Source organism: Dasypus novemcinctus, chromosome 7 (assembly GCF_030445035.2).
Source record: "Dasypus novemcinctus isolate mDasNov1 chromosome 7, mDasNov1.1.hap2, whole genome shotgun sequence".
Classification (NCBI taxonomy): Eukaryota; Metazoa; Chordata; class Mammalia; order Cingulata; family Dasypodidae; genus Dasypus; species Dasypus novemcinctus.
Window position 1 is genome coordinate 86771020 of NC_080679.1, and position 18477 is coordinate 86789496.

General features: G+C 34.4%; 2 protein-coding genes across 12 annotated transcripts in view; one reads left to right on the plus strand and one right to left on the minus strand.

Annotated features, from left to right (window-relative positions):
• KCNH7 (potassium voltage-gated channel subfamily H member 7) overlaps nucleotides 1–15864 on the plus strand; it is a 489931-nt gene extending 474067 nt beyond the window's left edge. For all 7 annotated transcript variants that reach the window (XM_058300742.1, XM_058300741.2, XM_004464399.3 and 4 more), the window contains 2 exons: nucleotides 5165–5360; nucleotides 6650–15864. In XM_058300742.1, the coding sequence (XP_058156725.1) occupies nucleotides 5165–5360; nucleotides 6650–6916 (463 nt within the window). In that variant the 3' untranslated portion in view covers nucleotides 6917–15864. The remainder of the gene's footprint in view (nucleotides 1–5164; nucleotides 5361–6649) is intronic.
• Nucleotides 1–18477, minus strand: part of GCA (grancalcin) — a 51600-nt gene that overhangs the window by 7066 nt on the left and 26057 nt on the right. Inside the window, exon 8 of one of the 5 annotated variants that reach the window (XM_004464400.3) lies at nucleotides 13258–18217. The exons of 2 other annotated variants lie outside the window; for them this stretch is intronic. In XM_004464400.3, coding sequence (XP_004464457.1) covers nucleotides 18191–18217 — 27 coding nt within the window. In that variant the 3' untranslated portion in view covers nucleotides 13258–18190. Of the gene's footprint in view, nucleotides 1–13257; nucleotides 18218–18477 lie in introns of those variants that run through there. 2 more of the 5 variants (XM_058300749.2, XM_071216362.1) reach the window with 2 other exon arrangements.

Below are 18477 nucleotides of genomic sequence, written 5' to 3' on the forward strand. Positions count from 1 at the left end.
CAGGACTGATGGGCACGATAAGGTAAGGATCTTGAGGCAAGTCTTAACTTTTTTTAAAATTTTTTTAAATGAAAGTTAATATATCACAAGGAATGTTACATTAAAAAGCATGAAAAGGCGGCAGACTTGGCCCAGTGGTTAGGGCATCCATCTACCACATGGGAGGTCAATAGTTCAAACCCCGGACCTCCTTGACCCGTGTGCAGCTGGCCCATGCGCAGTGCTGATGCGCACAAGGATTGCCCTGCCATGCAGGGGTGTCCCTGCATAGGGGAGCCCCATGCACAAGGAGTTCGCCCCATAAGGAGAGCTGCACAGCACAAAAGAAAGTGCAGCCTGCCCAGGAATGGTGCCGTACACACAGAGAGCTGACACAACAAGATGACGCAACAAAAAGAAACACAGATTCCCGTGCCGCTGACAACAACCGAAGTGGACAAAGAAGACGCAGCAAATAGACACACAGAAAGACAACCGGGGTGGGGGGGAGGGGGAGAGAAATAAATAAATAAATCTTTAAAAAGAAAAAGGCATGAAAAAACAAGAAACATAAGAGGTTCCCATTTAAACCACTCGCCACCCCCACCACATCATTTTTTGTAAATTTTATTTTTTTAAAAAAATATACATCACACAAAAAAATGTTACACTAAAAAATATAAGAGGTTCCTGTATACCCCCACCTCCCCACCCCACTCCTCCCACACCAGCAACCTCCCTCATCATTGCAGCACACTCATCGCATTCAGTGAACACATTTTGGGGCACTACTGCACTACACAGATAAGAGTTTACCCCATAGTTTGCACTCTCCCCCAGTCCATTCAGTGGGTTATGGCAGGATATATAAGGTCCAGCATCTGACACCACAATATCATTAAGGACAACTCAAAATCCCAAAAATGCCCCCACATCACATCTCTTTTACCCTCTCCCTGCCCTCAGCAACTACTGTGGCCACTTCTCCACCTCGATGCTAAAATTTCTTCTATTACTTGTCACAATAGTTTTATAGTAGAATATCAGTAAGTCCACTCTAGTCCATATTTTATCTCTCCATCCTGTGAACCCTGGGATGGCGATGTCCCCTCCACTTCTAGATCAAGAGGGGGCTTAGAGTCCACATGGATGATGGATGCAATTCCTCTGCTTACATTTGTAGGCACTCTTGATTCCCTGGTGTAGTGGTTGATCATCTTCACCTCCCTGTTAGCTGACCTGAGTGACACCAACAAACCAGAGAGTAGGAGTCACCACTCTGCTGAGGCTCAGGGCCCAGCTGGCACATGGGCAGTCCAGAGATTCAAGTCTCCTGAGTATGGACCATCCCTAGGGCCAAGCCAACCACAGGTTCATTAAAAGTGACAGAAGGCATGTGTAGAAAGGCCACTTCTGAGTCCAGCTCCATCACACTCAGGAGCACAAATTCCAAAGTAGGACCCTCTGACATGGCACAGAGCTCCAAATCTATCTGCCATGACCATATACCCTGTGGATCTCTGTAGCCTTCAGGAGAACCAGTACCTAGGGTTTTATCTACTTTGGCTTTTTCTGGGGTCCTGCTGAGGTGTGCATAAGCGCAACTCCTCTGATGACCTCCCAACTCTTTTTGGAAGACTCTTAGCCATATCAACTCATTTGTCTTTGCCATTTCCCCTTTTATTCAAGGTCAAAGAGCAGTTTTTAACACTTGATTCAACATGCAGGCTGAGATATTCTGCTGGTCTGAGTTGATCTTTTTATTCGAGGTCTCTTTCTAGTTGCTTCTCCAGTTAGTGACTGGTAGTAATCCCTTGGTGCTAGGGAGGCTCATCCCCAGGAGTCCTGTCCCATGTTGAGGGGAAGATAATGCATTTACATACTGAGTTTGGCTTAGAGAGTGACCACATTTGAGCAACATGGAGGCTCTCAGGAGGTAACTCTTAGGCACCCTACAGCTCTAAGTCTAGTTCATATTTCAGGCACACAGGCTCCTAAGCATAGCCATCAGTATTAAGGGTTCATTATTGGACCACCCTTCCTTGTTGATCTTTGCCATTGCACTTGGGGGATTATTGTTGTCCCATTGGGAAATATGACAGAACTCCCCTGGGTGGGAACTCTGCACTCCCTCAGTTGACGTTTGTAACTGTAACTACTATAAAAATACCCAATATATATCCTAACATATTTATGTTCCCTCTATACATGCCCTGGAGAACTCCCCCCCACCCATGTGTCCCCCATCAATAACACCTCACACCAGTGTTCCTCCCCTGCCATAGTTGAACCTCTCTGTGGTCCAAAACTTCTTCAACAGTGAATCCTAATGTATTGCCAAATTCAATTAATAGGAAATTGAAATACTTTAAAGTTTAAAAATAGAATACATAGTAATTTAGAAATATTAAAATAATAAATTGGTGTATTAATAAAATGAAAAATATTATAAAGGTTTGTTTCTAATATTTTGCCTTTTATCACTGTAATAGGTGTTGCCCTATATGTACAGTGGCAAGACAGTTTCATTTCTTCCTCAGTGTCTACGTCCTTTTTTATTGTTTTCTAATTTTTAATTCTGTCTTAAAAAAAGTTTTAGATCACAGTAATTCACTTACATAATATAGGGGACTATCACATATCCAACATCAAACCCTTTTTCCCTTTCCCCAGCAATGATCTCTTTACATGATCATGTTATATTTGCTACAGCTGATAAACAAATTTTGAAACATAGCTATCAAACATGGTTCCAATTTGGTTAATATTATTGTTTATATTTTAGACTGTACAAATTTCTAAATTTTTAATTTCCTTATGTTTTACATTATAATTTACATTTTAGTTTATAGACTTTCATATACTTTAGATGTAAGTTGACATGTCCATCATTGCACGATCTTGTGGAGCACTTCCATTACCCCCGGTTCCCTGCTTCCATCCATACCTCTTCCATCCATACCTCTCTCCACTTCCCCTAAAAGCACACTGTGACACTCAATCTTCACTACTTGAGGAACCAGATATACAGATACTGCAACAATGCTGAGGGCTTGACATCCTAGACTGCCCTAACTGATTGGGAGCCAGCAAAGTCTTAACTTTTTTAAAAAACTTGTCTGATTAAGCAAGTTTTTTTTGTTCAAATGAGCAGACTGTTGTCTCTGATTAACTGTTCTGTAGGAATTTCCTGAAGCAAACAGCGAAGTTAGATATTGATTTCATTTTATGTTGCCCAGGCAAAGTTTTTCTGAAACAAACTGAGACATGCTGACAGAGGTGGCCTACAGCGTTACCCAAGTCATGTTGACACAGACGGTCTCAGTTCTCACCTGGCTCTGGCCACTTCACCTGCCATGTGAAGTCCATTGTGCATGAGTTCCACTCGTGCAGCATGTTGCAATTACTGGACATTTTACAATAGATTTTTTTTCCCCTCAGACACTACTCAAATAAGCAACAGCTACGCTATAGAGCTCTTCTTCCTCACAGACTATTGCTGACTGACAGAGGTTTTATAGGAATAAAAAAACTCTAATTTTTTACTCTATTGGGTCTTGAAGCCCAGTTGTTGAAGTTTTTATTCTAGTTCTCACCCCCAAATCCTTTTACATTCAACATAATAAACAGTGTAAGCCACAATCACATGAGGAAAATTTTTACGGAAAGATTTATGATGAATTCTGAATATAGAATTTCCTTTGCGGGCTCAGAGGAGAGAAAAATTAATTCTAAATTGGTCGAATAAGGGAAGGTTTTTGGGTGCAGATAAAATTTGAGCTGGGTCTTGAAGAGTGAAAGGAAAAATTGATGTGCAACAATAAGATAATGGGTCTGCTCAGTTTAGTTGGTACCACAAAAAATTTGATCAGACTTTGGTTAACAAGTAGGTAAATAAACCAGTTGGTAACTTAGTTTTTTCCTTTTCTGCGTGTGGTTTTGACATTTGCAAGGCACAATCATATACTGTTTATGGCTATTGGTTTAGAAGACATTATATATATACATATATATATATATATATATATATATATGGCTATATTTACCACATTAGAAAATCTATAAGGATAATGTGTTATTGTGATTCTCAGACGGAAGCTCTGAGGTGTTCATTAAACATTAAAATCTAAAAAGATTTTTAAAAAGATCCTTCTCATATGTTTTCCAGGTTTGTTTTTCTTTTTGTTTTTGTTTTAATGTTTTCTCTCAAATTAAAGGCCAAGTCCTCTTCATTTCTAACTCCACAAATATAGTTGGGAAAAGTTAGTTCTATGATTTTAACATTTTTGGTAAGATTTGCTTTATTTTGCATTTTCATTTAGAGGCAAACCAATAAGTACTAATAAGTGGAGAGTTAGAAGTATTTTCTAAAAAGGCATATGGTCCAAATTTTCTGTTCTTATGCCACAAAACTCTGTTTTTAGTGTCAACACATGCAAAGGAGGGGAATTAGACAAATTGTAATTTGCTGTTTTCCCCTGAATTTTAGCTTAAGAAGAGAAAGAAATTAATAGGCCATTTGGCTACTTGCGAGCTTTGGGGGTAAAAAAAGATCAGACTGGTATTTTGCAAGCCAGACAGGTCACAGATTTAAGTGAATTTTTAAGTCTGATCTGTTTCTTAAATACCAAAGTTCCCAAACTGTAGGTGGGCATTATAAAGAAGAAAAAGAAGACAATGAAAAATAATACACTACTTCTAGGAGAGTATCAAGGGAAAATAAAGATAACATAAATTTTAAATGCTTAAGAAAGTATTCTGGGATGCTACGACTATGAAAGAAATGAGCTACCTAAACCTATCTTTAAAAAAAGAGTAAATAAAAATTTCATAAGAAACTGTGTAAAGCCAATTTTAAAAAGCAAAGAAAATTACTGATTAAAAGATTCTTGGGTGTGTTTTACATTTGAAATCAATAAAGGTTAGTAAAAATTTAGTCCATTCCATTCGATTGTTTTTCTGTTAAGATCTTATTAAATGAGCAGAAAGGCAATGGGCTTTTTTCAGAATCATTAGTGAGACACAGTGTTTGTCCAAGAAAGAATCTCTGTGCTCCCTCTCCTGTCCTTCCTGTTTAAAGCAGGGTCATAATTCTGTTTGCTAGTAGTATTAAATTTTTTTCAAAAGCTTTTGCAATCCTGGACTATTTTAGGACACTCTTTCCCAATTTCTGTCTTTCCTGCAGACTTGAATCCCAAATGACCACTGACATCCAGACCATCTTACAGTTGCTGCAGAAACAAACCACTGTGGTCCCTCCAGCCTACAGTATGGTAACTGCAGGAGCAGAGTATCAGAGACCCATCATCCGCCTGATGCGAACCAGTCATCCCGGAGTAGCGTCCATTAAAACTGATCGGAGTTTTAGTCCTTCCTCGCAAGTGAGTATGGATATTGTACAACCAAGAGTGTCTCTCAAAGCATGGGCCAGGGACCACCTGAATCAGAATCACTTGGGTTGCTTGGGGAAAATACAGATTTTCACCCCATGTCCATTTCTATGCAATTAGACTTTCTGGAGAAAGACCCTGTATTCTGCATTCTAAACAAGCGCCCAACTGATTCTTAGGCTCATTTTAAGTTTGACCTAGAAGAATGATTTTAAAACACAAAAATTTCATTATTTTTTTTCAAAGGAAAAGCAGTTTTCAAGTTTCAACCTACTTAAGTTTATAACAGGAGAACTTTAAGAAACTAAAGAATAGTTCTGGGTCTCCAAAAAGTGTTTTGGATAAAAATATCTATTTTGCTGTAAGTGACAAATGACTGGGCAGGGTCTCAGCAAGGAAGGGGAAGGGCATAGCAGTTAGCCAGAGAAGACCTTGAGGTTCAAATGCAATAAGACTAGTAATCTATGTCCTGCAATTTCCAACCATATTCTGCATCCTGATGATGAAAATGGTAAGGGGAGGACAGAGAGTCCTCTGTCCTGCCTCTGGAGCCCTCTAAAAGGGCCTTATTGAATGATAGTAATATAAGAAGTCTAACTCTCTTGGGATTTTGTCTTGGAAATTACTCTTAGTTCCTTAAACATTATGGCCAAACCGCACCAAAGAACAAGAATTGAGATAAGGATTTTCAGAATCTTGTAGATGTTTGGGAATTTGGTGCAAAACAGTCTTGGAAATGAAACTACATCAGTAACAGGAGGTAATGTGCCAGGAGGAAGATAATGCAATCTTAAAATATGAAAGAAAATAATTGTCTCTAGTTTGATGGCAGGGAAGTATGCAAAACTATGTACTTTGTTCTTTGTTTTCAGTAGATTTACATACTATTTTCTGAGTTGGGATGGGTGATTTTACTTCCTTTCATTTTATCTCCCCTCTTTATACCTTCCTAGTCCCCAAGTGACCCTGGTTTCCCACTCCAGTTTTGACTTGAATTCTAAATTAAAACTTATCAGGAAAATTCAATGTGAAATAATGTTAAAAAAACAAACAAAAAAGAATCTGAGAAAATTTAAGTTCTGAGAAGATTGCTGTTTAGGATTATCTAAGTTGATACCCTACTTCCGATTTCTTGACTCATCTTTGGGAGAAAAACGTTGGTTCACACAGCAAATTAAATTTAGAATAATGGTGAAAGAAAACACATTTAGAGCTCATGCGTAATTTTAGATGACTGTCAAAGTGAATCTTAAAAATATATTTTTGTTTCTTTCTATCAGTGTCCTGAATTTCTAGACCTTGAAAAAACTAAACTCAAATCCAAAGAATCCCTCTCAAGTGGGGTGCATCTGAACACAGCTTCGGAAGACAACTTGACTTCACTTTTAAAACAAGACAGTGATCTCTCTTTAGAGCTTCACTCTCGGCAAAGAAAAACTTACCTTCACCCAATTAGGCATCCTTCTTTGCCTGATTCATCCCTAAGCACTATAGGAATCTTGGGTCTTCATAGGCATGTTTCTGATCCTGGTCTTCCAGGGAAATAATCATTTTGTACTATTTACTCCACATAAAATGTAAGTGCTTTTAATGGCTGTTTTCCTTTTTGTATTTAAATCCTCTCTACTTGACTCAGGGGCTCACAAGGTACCATTATATGCAAAAGTACTGTATATTTTCCTAAATTGAAGCTTGTAAGGTAAAACTGAGCAGTTAGGATGTAAATATACATAAGAACTTTTTGTTCCAAATGTTAAAACTGCCAGCATCTCACGGCACCTTACTTTTTATTTTTTAACATGTGCATGTTAGGAAACTCCAGTTTCTCTTGCATGGAGACTCCTATTTACTGCTTTTACTAAACCAGTACTTTGTTATGAAAATGCCTTCCAAGCAAATAAGAAACCAAGAGATAAGTCTGTCTATGGGCAACTCAGATGATCCTCCACTTGTGGAAGCTCAACTGGAGGAAAGGCCCACTTTTGAGAACTGAGATTCTTCTGTTTTGAGATGTTTAGAGCTAATTACATTCATTCCAATACACAGTAAAAAAAAAAAACATTAAAAATTTGAGTTATAAATCTCTGTCAGTATAGGAAACCATCTCCGAATGAATATAGGCCAGCATTAATGAGGACAAAAAGGCATTTCTATTTAAAATTCTGTCACTAAATGCATTCATAAACCACCTAAAATATTTTCCACTGGCACATTTCTTTAAATACTTAGAAATAAGTTTCTCTAATTTGGGGGAGGGGGCGGGGGGAAGGTCCCCTTTAAGAACTGCTAAAATGTTATCTGACACAAACTGATATCCAAAGCTCTTTTCTGACATATTTTTCATTGCAAAGAATGTGCAATTTTAGTGGAAATGTTTAAATGTAGTGGATGTGCTTAAATGCTTCCATTAAGCATATGTCGTTCTATAGCTTTCTAATCCCAGCTGTGGAAAAATAATGTGCATTTACCTGTCTAAAAAGGAAGTGCATACACCAGCAGTAGAATTTGTTTTGTTTGGTTATGAAAACAATTTTGCTAATTGAATATTTAAGTAAAAATCTATTATATATGGATTGGAGTGAATGTATATTGACTCCAGAATATATTTTAATATCTATCTTCAACTGTAAGGTTTGTCTTTTTTTGTTTGTTTGTTTTTGGCATATGCCTCTCTCTCATAGAAGCAGGGTACAGAAAAGCTATCAGGTAATTTAAGATTCCGATTAGTCAAGTTCCAGCTGAGAGACTTTATCTTTCAATTCATTAAGTTTAATTTTAAAATTATTATGAACTGATCCATTACAGCCCTTCCTTCTAAACAAAATTTTAAAATTTGTTGAAAGTTTCTTAGTCCTTTATTAATTTTTACTTTCACATATATTTAAAAGAAACATTACACCTGTGCATGTTATTAAATGGGTACATTTCTATCTCTCCAGGGTAGAAATATTATTGACTTACCTTTGACACCAGTCTATTAGTTAGCTTAAATATAAGCAATTTATTTAAATTTACAAAAATTATTGCACTATTTAAAGTGTGATTAAAGTGACCTTAAGTTGCTCCCTATACACACCCCCTATTTTTAAATGGCCCCATCGGTCTGTGTGGAAGGCAGTGTGTAGGTGTGGACATGTTCTTATCCCTGTTTAGTTTTTGAAAAAAAACAAAACACAAGTCATCAAATTTATATAGCAAAATGACCAGTCAACTCAATAAAAGTATAATAGTAAGCGCATACATAAATCATTTTGTGATATGCCGATAAAAACTTAGGAACTGATGCTTTCATTTCTTTATTCAACATTCTAGCACCATGCTAGAAACTAGCAGGGGAGAGAGTCACATTAATGCCTGACTGATTCAGAGGACTATTTAGGGATTTTATTTCCATTTTGGGGCACATTTTTGCAGCTGCAACAAATTTCATAAGGATTGCCTGCCTCAGCTCCAAGGAGAGTCAGAATGAATACACCAGAGACTGTTCATTTGTAGAGAGAGAATATTTGGCAGGTGAAGAATTTAGATCTGATTGATCAGTGAATGCTTCAGCTGTAACATTTGGTATGACATGCACAAAATTCACCTCTATTTATACTTCTTTATAAAAACTGAACATGAAGGAATGGAAAGATGGGATGTGCAAGAATTCAGCTGGTTTAAATCTAGCAACACAGACCATGTTCTTTTTTAATTTCTTGACAAAAAGTAATATCTTGATGTAGTTGGGCAGGATTAGAAAGGTGCCTTCCTACAAGGTATTAGTTTAAAAGAGACTGCATAATGTAAAGATGTGGTTAGTCAAGCAGAAAACATCAGAAGACTCCACGATTAGATTAATTTATAGATGGCCTAAGTAAATATCTTAATGTTCAAACTTCATCCTCTTGCCCAGGTCAAAGATCTAATACCTTCCCCATCTTATCACTTTCCCCACAGGATGTAGCACAAATATATTGGGATCCTGCTGCCGAGGGCCAGGTCCCAAGTCTTAGTAGCAGCACAGTAATCCTTTCCGTCTAGGTAATTAGAAGCACTAACAACACCTTTTGCTGTCCATCTAATAATGTACCTGATCCCTTGGCCTAAAATCAAATACCATTTAAAATCCAAGTTTTGTTTAGATATTTTCCTGCTGTCATTAATTGCTGGGTAGAAAAATGAAATATCATTTCATCCAATGCAGGGTCCTATACTTTGATATGAAAACCAGGAATCAAAAATGCCAAATCATTGTTCTTGCAGGTTTCTTTAAATTAGTAGTCATTTATTCAGCAAACATGAGAAGGCAGGGGCAGATTGAGAAATAAAACATAGTTTCTTAAGTGTGTTATAATGGGCTGGTCATGAGTGCTGAACTTTCCAGTTCTTTTGGTCAGGATATAAATTAAGTGAACACATAGTGGCATCTGGACTCAAGGTAAATATGTGTGTGTAATAGTTGCTTACAAGGTCCTATTTTAGGGGTTGATCTCTACCAGTGGTTCTAAAATGCTTAAAAGGACAATGTCTTTATCCAAATGTCATTTTAAAATCCCATGATACATTATCTAAGAATAAAAGTGATCACCTCACCACCATATCTAAAATAATAATTATTAATAGTATCCCCTTGATACTTTTCATGGTTTAAAAAAATATCTACAATTCTTAAAGATGAATTGCAGCACTGAGTTAGAATATAGCAGTCTTCAAATTGCTTAACCATGGTTAAAACCAAAAGTAGATTGATTTATTACAATTCAGATTTTTTATAAATTAGAAATTAACATGTTACTCGGTTTCTAATGATATTTTTGCAATAAAATGGATATGTGGATCATATGAGTGCAAAGAGACACTTATGTCTTAAAAGACAGCTGTTTTGGTCTCCCAACTATAGCACCAGTACCGCCTGGGAACTTGTCAGAGATACAAATTTTGGGTCCCACTCCAGAATCACTGAATCAGAAATTCTGGGGGTGGGGGCCAGCAATCACCTCTTAAACTAGGCTTCCTCATTATCCTGAGGCACACAAAAAAATCTGACAATAGCAAATAGAGAATATGTTCTATATTCAGACCAGCTTGGGTCCCAACATGAGTTTTTTTTTCATTAATAGCCATTACCCTGAGCAAGTTAATTAAACTCCCTGCAGCTGTAAAAATGAGATTAGTACTTGCCTCAGAGAAGCCGAGAAAATGAAATAACATATAGTAAAGTGCCTGGCACATAGTAGGTGCTTAAAAAATGCTAGAGTCTTTGTTGCTCATCCAGGAACATGGCATATAAAAATAATCAGGAAAAAAAATACTTTTCCACAATTTAGCTTTTGTACAATGTGCTATCTCCAATTAAACAGCTGTTACCAAGACTAATGTTTTTGATTCATAATTGCTCAAGTGTACCTATTGTTTATACATCTTAAACATATTTTGCACTATTAGGTTTATAGCTTTAAAATGATACTATTTATAATAATAATCATAGTGAGAATATGAATCTCAGTTTTACAAAGGTATCTACACTGAATCCATTTTAAGCACCAGCTATGCAAAGCTGATCTGTAGAATTCAATGCTACAAGAATGTACTCTGTAAAGGCTGACTCTGTGGAAGCCCCTCTCTAGATCCAAAATGTAGTACCCAAATGGATATTTGAAAACACATTTTCAAAATATCTCCTATTATTTACACATCTCCTATTATTTACAAAGTAATTTTACAGTTTCATGGTTCTGTTCAGGCACTTGGTCCTATTCCGTGATTGCACAGACACATTATACAGATCTTAGGAGTATCTAAATTCTAGAGTGGAGTGGTGGAAAAAACCTTCGGTGAGCCCCAGGATCCAAAACTAAAAGATGGAGATAACATCTTACATACCTTGAAGGGCTATGCTGGGGATCCTCTGAAATATATATGCAGATGTGTTCTGTAAACCATAAATACCACAAAATCGTAAAAATCATCATGTGATGATTTTGATTATGGCATTACAGTGGTATTTCTGCCCTACTTAGTCTTCCAAAAAAATATTACTCCATTGCTCTTTCCTCTACCTAGGACTGATCCCGTTTATATTCAATGATAAAAATCTACAAGTGATTCTCACACATCTTTCAAAGATCCGTTTGCTCAGAGTAGAACACTGGCAGAGGGAAGCATCCTCAGCTCTAGCACTCCGATATTTGCCAAGTGTTGGGTATGTCCAACATCCATAAAACTATCCCTTTGCATTGCAATTGTTTTCTAGGTATACAGTAGCTCCACCCTTGCCCCTTCATTCCCCAAGTGTTCTCATTCAAAGCTATTAGACTTACAATGAAGTGATGTTAATATTTTAAAATCTAAAAGCATCTTAATATTAAGTGCTTTATAAAGTCTTAGGCATGGTGACTGACCAGCGCCCAAGCTTAGAATAATTTATCTCATGGTCTTGTGATGCAAATACACTTTGCTTTAAGAAAATGCAACGCACGAAATTCATGTAGAGGTATGAATTGTTAATAATTAACAACATGAAAAGAAATTATCGCAGGACTTGTTTACATGAACCATTAAACGGAAGCTGAGAGAGCAGGTTAAAACTGACATGTTATTACTATGAACAAAGGAATAAAACATTTTAAAAATGCAATGTTAAGAGTTTGGAACTATACAATCAATTGAGCAATTTCATTGTTCTAATTACAATCAAACTTTTAAATGAAAATAGTAAGGATTATTACAGAAAAGCTCTCAAAATATTTTTTCATTATGAAAGGTAGCAATATTAATATGGTTATTCCAGAAAAACTGTCCAAAATTAAATGAATTTCTAAACTGTAGTCATAATATCTGTGATTTCCATTACTTAATTTGTAGTCTGAGAGACATGACATAATTTGGTATACCTGTGGTTTTAAAGCACTCTTATGTTTAACCTATGTTCTTTTACCCTCCAATGTGTGTATATCTTCATATGAAAAGGTCATGGTACTCACATTATAGCATTTTAATTCCACATTATTTTATTGTTGGTATATTTAAAATTAAAGCAGTCCTGTTAGCATTTTAACTGTACTTTTTTGTTGTGATATATGTCACTTAAGTGTTTGACTATATAAGAAAGTCCCATACTATTTCCTTCATCCTTATTTTGTTTAGGAGTAAAATTCAAGCATCAATAATCTTATAATTAACTCCTCCACATAGCCTGTTCAAAATGCTATACTATAATATCATTGAGATAATATGGCACCCTTCTTCCAAATATTAAATGAGAAAATTATTGAGGGACCCCTAGCTTTTATGTCACAGGTATCTATGGATTTTAATAGAATGAAAGACTATCTTTTTAGCTGAAATTGTCATTTTATAATTTTGATGGAAAAAATATATTATCAGAATGTTTGCCAGTTAAAGAATAATACGTTTAAAAATAAATGCATATAATCGATTGAAAGTGTCAATCACCTGGTATAAATAACAAGTTCACTCATGTTGGTTAAGTAGTAAGTATTGGAATGCTTTAAATATAACAGAACAATCTACCAAAATACATATCACTTTCTAGTCTTTCTTCACATTATGTAGCATGAAATCATAATGCTATTGAAATATTCTGTGCAGAAATATTTTTTAGCAGATATTTTCTTCAAAGATTGGTACATGTTATTGACAGTATATCTACTTGCTCAACTAGTTTCGCAACCTATAAGAAACTGTAAATAAGAAAAATGTAAATTTCATGTAAAAATGTTTGCAAATTTTGGTAGCTAAAAGAAGTGTACAACTTGTATTGAAAATATATTGTATATACACATAATTTAAGAATGAAATATATAATTTCTGATCTATTTATACATGAAAATTCAAGAATTTATAAAAAATTATTTTGGGGGCAAAGAAAGTAAATATCACTAGCTAGTTAAGACACTTTTATTAAAGAAGTCAACTATTTCCAACATTTTACTAGGTACAGTAGTAGACATAGGCATGGTGGTGCTGATATATTTCACAATAATCACATCATTTTAACAGTGCTATAGTCTTCCTGTGTTCCATCAGGACAGTAGTAAGCCAGACTGACTGGTTAAAAGCATTAAATCTAAAATTAAAGAAGCATAAAAACATTCAACTTTCTTATTTTTGTCCATCGAGAATACCGTAGTAATTTACCAAAACATTTACTGTTTGGTTACTTAAAATTTCTGGCATCTAAACAGGCTCTAACTTATGTATGCAACAACCTTTTTTATAAAGTATGCTTGATTATTATTTTTCTTCTACCAAGAATGAAAATATCCAGATATATTAAATGATTTCCATTTGACTTAGTTTCATACATTAACCCCTTCTGTAGAATCATTTACCTATTCCTTAAGGGGGAAAAAAATCAAATTATCTTTAAAGAAAACTTGGTTGTAATGTGACATGTTCAAAGCTAAGAATTGTTTAGTCTGCGTAGTGATTTAGATTACCCACCCTTCATTTTTAAGGAACAAAATACTTAAAAACCGAGAGAGCTTTTCTCTGTAGGATAAATGAAAAATTAAACCAAATACAGATTAGCAGAAAGCATTTTATCAATACCTACAAGTGAAGCTGATTACAAAACAAGAGTCTAAATATGAGAATGGCTCAAAACTTAAGTCTCTTTGCCAGAAAATAAATTTGGGGGTACTGCAGTTCAGGATCTATGATAAATTGAATATGCATCCAAAAGTTCAGTAACCTAAGATCATGTTTATATGGCCTATAATTTTCACACACACAAAAATGGATCTTTAATTACTATGTTTCTGGAGCATGCATACTTTTGCACTGTGCAGGTTATCCTTTGAAATTTCAGTAATATAGCAAGATAAAAATGTGATCAACAGAAATGCAAATGACTATATGCATGTCTCTGTAAAGTACATATTTATATTTTTATGCTTAAAGGAAAAAGTTGGGATGCCCCACAATGTAGCAGAAGAAGGAATTGATCATTCCTGGTACAAGTTGTCTCTAAATATAGCTATTAAATGATGACCTTGGTCAATTCTTTTAACTTCCTATAAGCTTTCCAAATTGTCACAAACCCAGATGATGCAGAAGGGGCACATCTGAGAACATAAGCAGCACATAGGCAAAGACCCTAACTCATTCTCTAACTGTATGGCACAACATAGTGATATAGACATGCTGCCAATGTCTACTTAACTACAGATAAACAGAAGCACACCTGAGTTTTGAATGCTTGCAAATAACACAAAAGACTGTGTATTACCGAGCTATTGAATAAAAAGAATGTTATGTAATATAAGGCTCTTTTCTTTATATACTATTAAAATGTATTTTTAAAGTCAAGTAGAAAAAAGACATGGCAGAAAATTATTAAAAGCACAGATTCCCCGGCATTCAAGTAATGAGCTGAAGGTGAGCCCAACAGAAATGTTTCATAGTTTTCCAGTGTTTTGCTGGGAAGTAGTTTTGTGCTCAGTATTCTAAATTACAGGAAAAATTTAATTTAATGTATGGACATAAGTGATGTTATGATCTCATTTTAGACTACAAATCATCTAAACAGAATTCATTTAAAATCCTGTCTGCATCCAGGACTCTACTAGCAGAGAAGTTCTAAAGATTTTTTCCCTTTGTATAATCTGATATTATTTATATACTCTAGACATATTCTTAGATGATATATACCTCATCGTTGTATATTTGTTTGAAAGTGCTCAACTCACTAGGCAAATGATTGAATTAAGACAAAAAAAAAAAGTGATCTTTTAATACAAGTGTCAAAGTAATAAAGCACCCCTGGTTGCATCTTAAAGTTTAAGAGCAAAGAAAAATATGATAACCTCAAAAAAGTCTTGGATTTTACTAGATTTAATTTACCAGATTTTAACAAATATTTTCCTATTAATTTCTTGGAAAACTGTTAAAGAAAGTAAACATTTACAAGTCAAAGATAAAAGAAAAGCATATTTCTGACAAATAGTATTTGTCTGTCCAATTTAGTAATACGATACACATTACTTCCTGTAAGTGAATTTCATTTTTATATTTTACTTAAACACAAACTGATTTTTTATTTTTTTAATTGCAGAGATTTTAAAATACATTAATAAATTCTTCCAACATGAATGCCTTTTCTGAAAATAAACATATAACTTGACTACATCTTTTCTGCTACTTTCTTTTTCTGAAATCATACTTAAAAAGACAAAAAGAGTATAGTCCTTGAAATTACAGTTAAAAAGGACTAAATTACAATTGCCCATTGTATTGCTTTCCTCTTGATGTAATTTAAAATGTGTAAACTGCCACTCAAAATACAAGTGCAATATCTGACATTTAATCATCTGGCAGTTTTTCAGACAGGTGAATAACTGCACTGCTATTTGAACTGAAGCCTCTCATACATGTAACAAATTTTGTATAATATAAAACTTTACAGCAAGCTATTTGAATGTTTATTTAAAAATTCTCAAAATGACATGGAAATTTGTTTACTGTATAAATAAAAGCACTTATACATTAAGAGTGTACATTATTCCATAATTCATATCATAAGAAAACTGAGGAGTGAGTTAACCAATACAAACTACCATACATACATTCATTTTCCAGTCGTATTCATCATAAAACTACAGAACCTTCACTTTAGTAACATGTCTGTTTGCATGTATTATTTTAAAAGCATCAAGAAAGTGAATTGCATTTCATTTTCAAAATACTGGTAAAATCATTCTCTGTGCCTAATATTTTTTGCTTTTGTTTTAATAAGATTATCTATTTAATGTAAAGTGCAAAAAAGTTAGTATTTACCTGGCAATTAAGTTGAGTCAGCATAGAATATTAGTTCTGCTATGAAAGGAGTTAGTGGTCAAAAAAGTATGGGTGGGAAAAAACTGGGTCAATTAAAGTTAAACCTGGTTTGATTTATCTTAGGCTTTCATATGCTAATATACATTATCAAGATCCAAGAGGAAGGTGAGCAGTTTCCCAAACTTATTTGGTCACAGAAACTCCTTCAGAGACCTATTATGACCAAAGTTACCAGGATGATTCTTCGGAAAAGGATGAGTCAGAGCCTTGCATAAAAGAGTTCTAATACAAAAGTTCTAACACAAATTTGGCAGAAATGAATATAAATAAAATCATATGTCGTTTTGAAAGTTTTCCCTCAACTATGTGCCTCCTAGGAAGGAAGATCACCATCACTGAATGGAGAACACTACATGTTTGGATTCCAGTTTGATGAATCACATTATTACACTTATTCAACATGAACGATAGATAGTGTGGTTACATTTGCTTTCCCTACAACACTTCCAACCAGAATTCTGTATATTTTATGGCTCAAGCTAATGTATTCTCATATTAGTAAATACATAGCTATGGGGAAAAATTAAGAGCCAAGAGAAGAAAATTATATGGTTTATTTACTGACATATTCTTTAAAAACTGACCAAGTATATTTTAAAGCTAATCATATAAAATTATCACTGTCAAATTGCTATACCTTACTTTCTTTCCAGGACTTATAAAAGTGAAAGTATATTTAAAATTCCCCAAGTGTTATATAAAAGGTTTTTTTTCAAGATACTACCAAGCAGCCTTTATCCTTTAAGAAATATAGAGTATTATTTTTAAAAACCAACTATGTATTAATTCAATCATCAGCCACCTTGAAGTTATACCAACTTGTATTCACCTTTAGGCTGGAAAATATTCAGTTAAAATATAAGAAAATGTGCGGTTTATTAAAACTTCATTAAGGAAGAGCTATGCTGTTTGCCAAGAATTAAGACAGCATACACCGGTTATCTTAACTGCCAAGTACCTGGTGATTCTGCTTTGCAATTTCCTTAGTAAAACCAATCAGAAATGTTGCTGTGATGCATACCATGCTTAGTACCTCAATTTACATAAATGTACTCAAAATATTTGATTTACTAATGCCAAAACCACCAGCTAATGCTGTCAAATAAGTAAGACTCCTTATTCTTTACCATTTAAGCAAAGTGGTAGATTTGATTTTCTAACTTTGTAAAGAGTTGGCATTACAAATAAACAATTTAGTTTAATAGAACAAATTTAAATATTAACACTTTATTAAAGATACAATTACTTTCCAGAAAATTTAGATTTAGAAAAAGATTATCTGTGTTTATTAAGAACTTTTTTTTTACAGAAGACAGCAAAACATATTGAAGGACAATGTACAATACAAAAACTAAAAAAGGAAAAGCAATGCCTCTTGTAGTCTTATTTTACTATAGATTAATTTATGGTCCACCTAGGACTACTTAGGGTAAATTTTTAGGAGCTACAATTTTCTTCTCCAGGTAAAGATCCATGCCTCCCTGTTCTGATTACATGATTAAAGATCAAACCCTAGTACAAATTTATGGCACAAAATCCCTTTCTAGCCTCAAAACACCAACTATAAACAGGACTTGAAAGTATAAGTTATAAGTTTCAGATAAGAATAAATTAGTTTTATCTAGGCTTTCATCACTTGCATTCTTATTCAATCTATCTTATATGTACATTCCCCTAGGTTTGCATTGCTAAAAATTAGGGCTAAGAAGTATTTATACCAATTAATCAAAGAGCAGTATTTTATGACATTATGCAAGTATTTGGTATATGATATTTTTCCAAAAGTAATCATATACCAAATGTAAAAACATCTTTTTTATTGCTCTAAACTGTGTACTAAAATAAGAACACAGAGAGAAATGGAAAAGATTTAATAGATAGGAACATGAAAAATCCCCAAAGCTTTAATTCAGAGTAGATCAGTTCATTTCTTCCAAGCAGAATTCATAGCTTTTCTTTGGCTTTCAGATTCTAGATATTCAAATTGACATCGTGCCCTGCAAAAACTAATACATGAGCAAAATTATCGCTGGCAACAATAAGATAGGTTTTAAATGGTTTTGTTTGATTATATGCCATAGCAGCTTTTTCATAAGAGTAGAAGCAGTAAGAAGTTGTCAAGGTTTGTAATTCAAACCAGTATATACTAATAGGGCAATGTAGTCTGTATAATTTCCATCAATACTATTGACGGAAACATCAATAAATATAACAAAAACAAAACGGTAAAAATAAAAAGCTTGAAACATTAAAACAAACGTGAAAT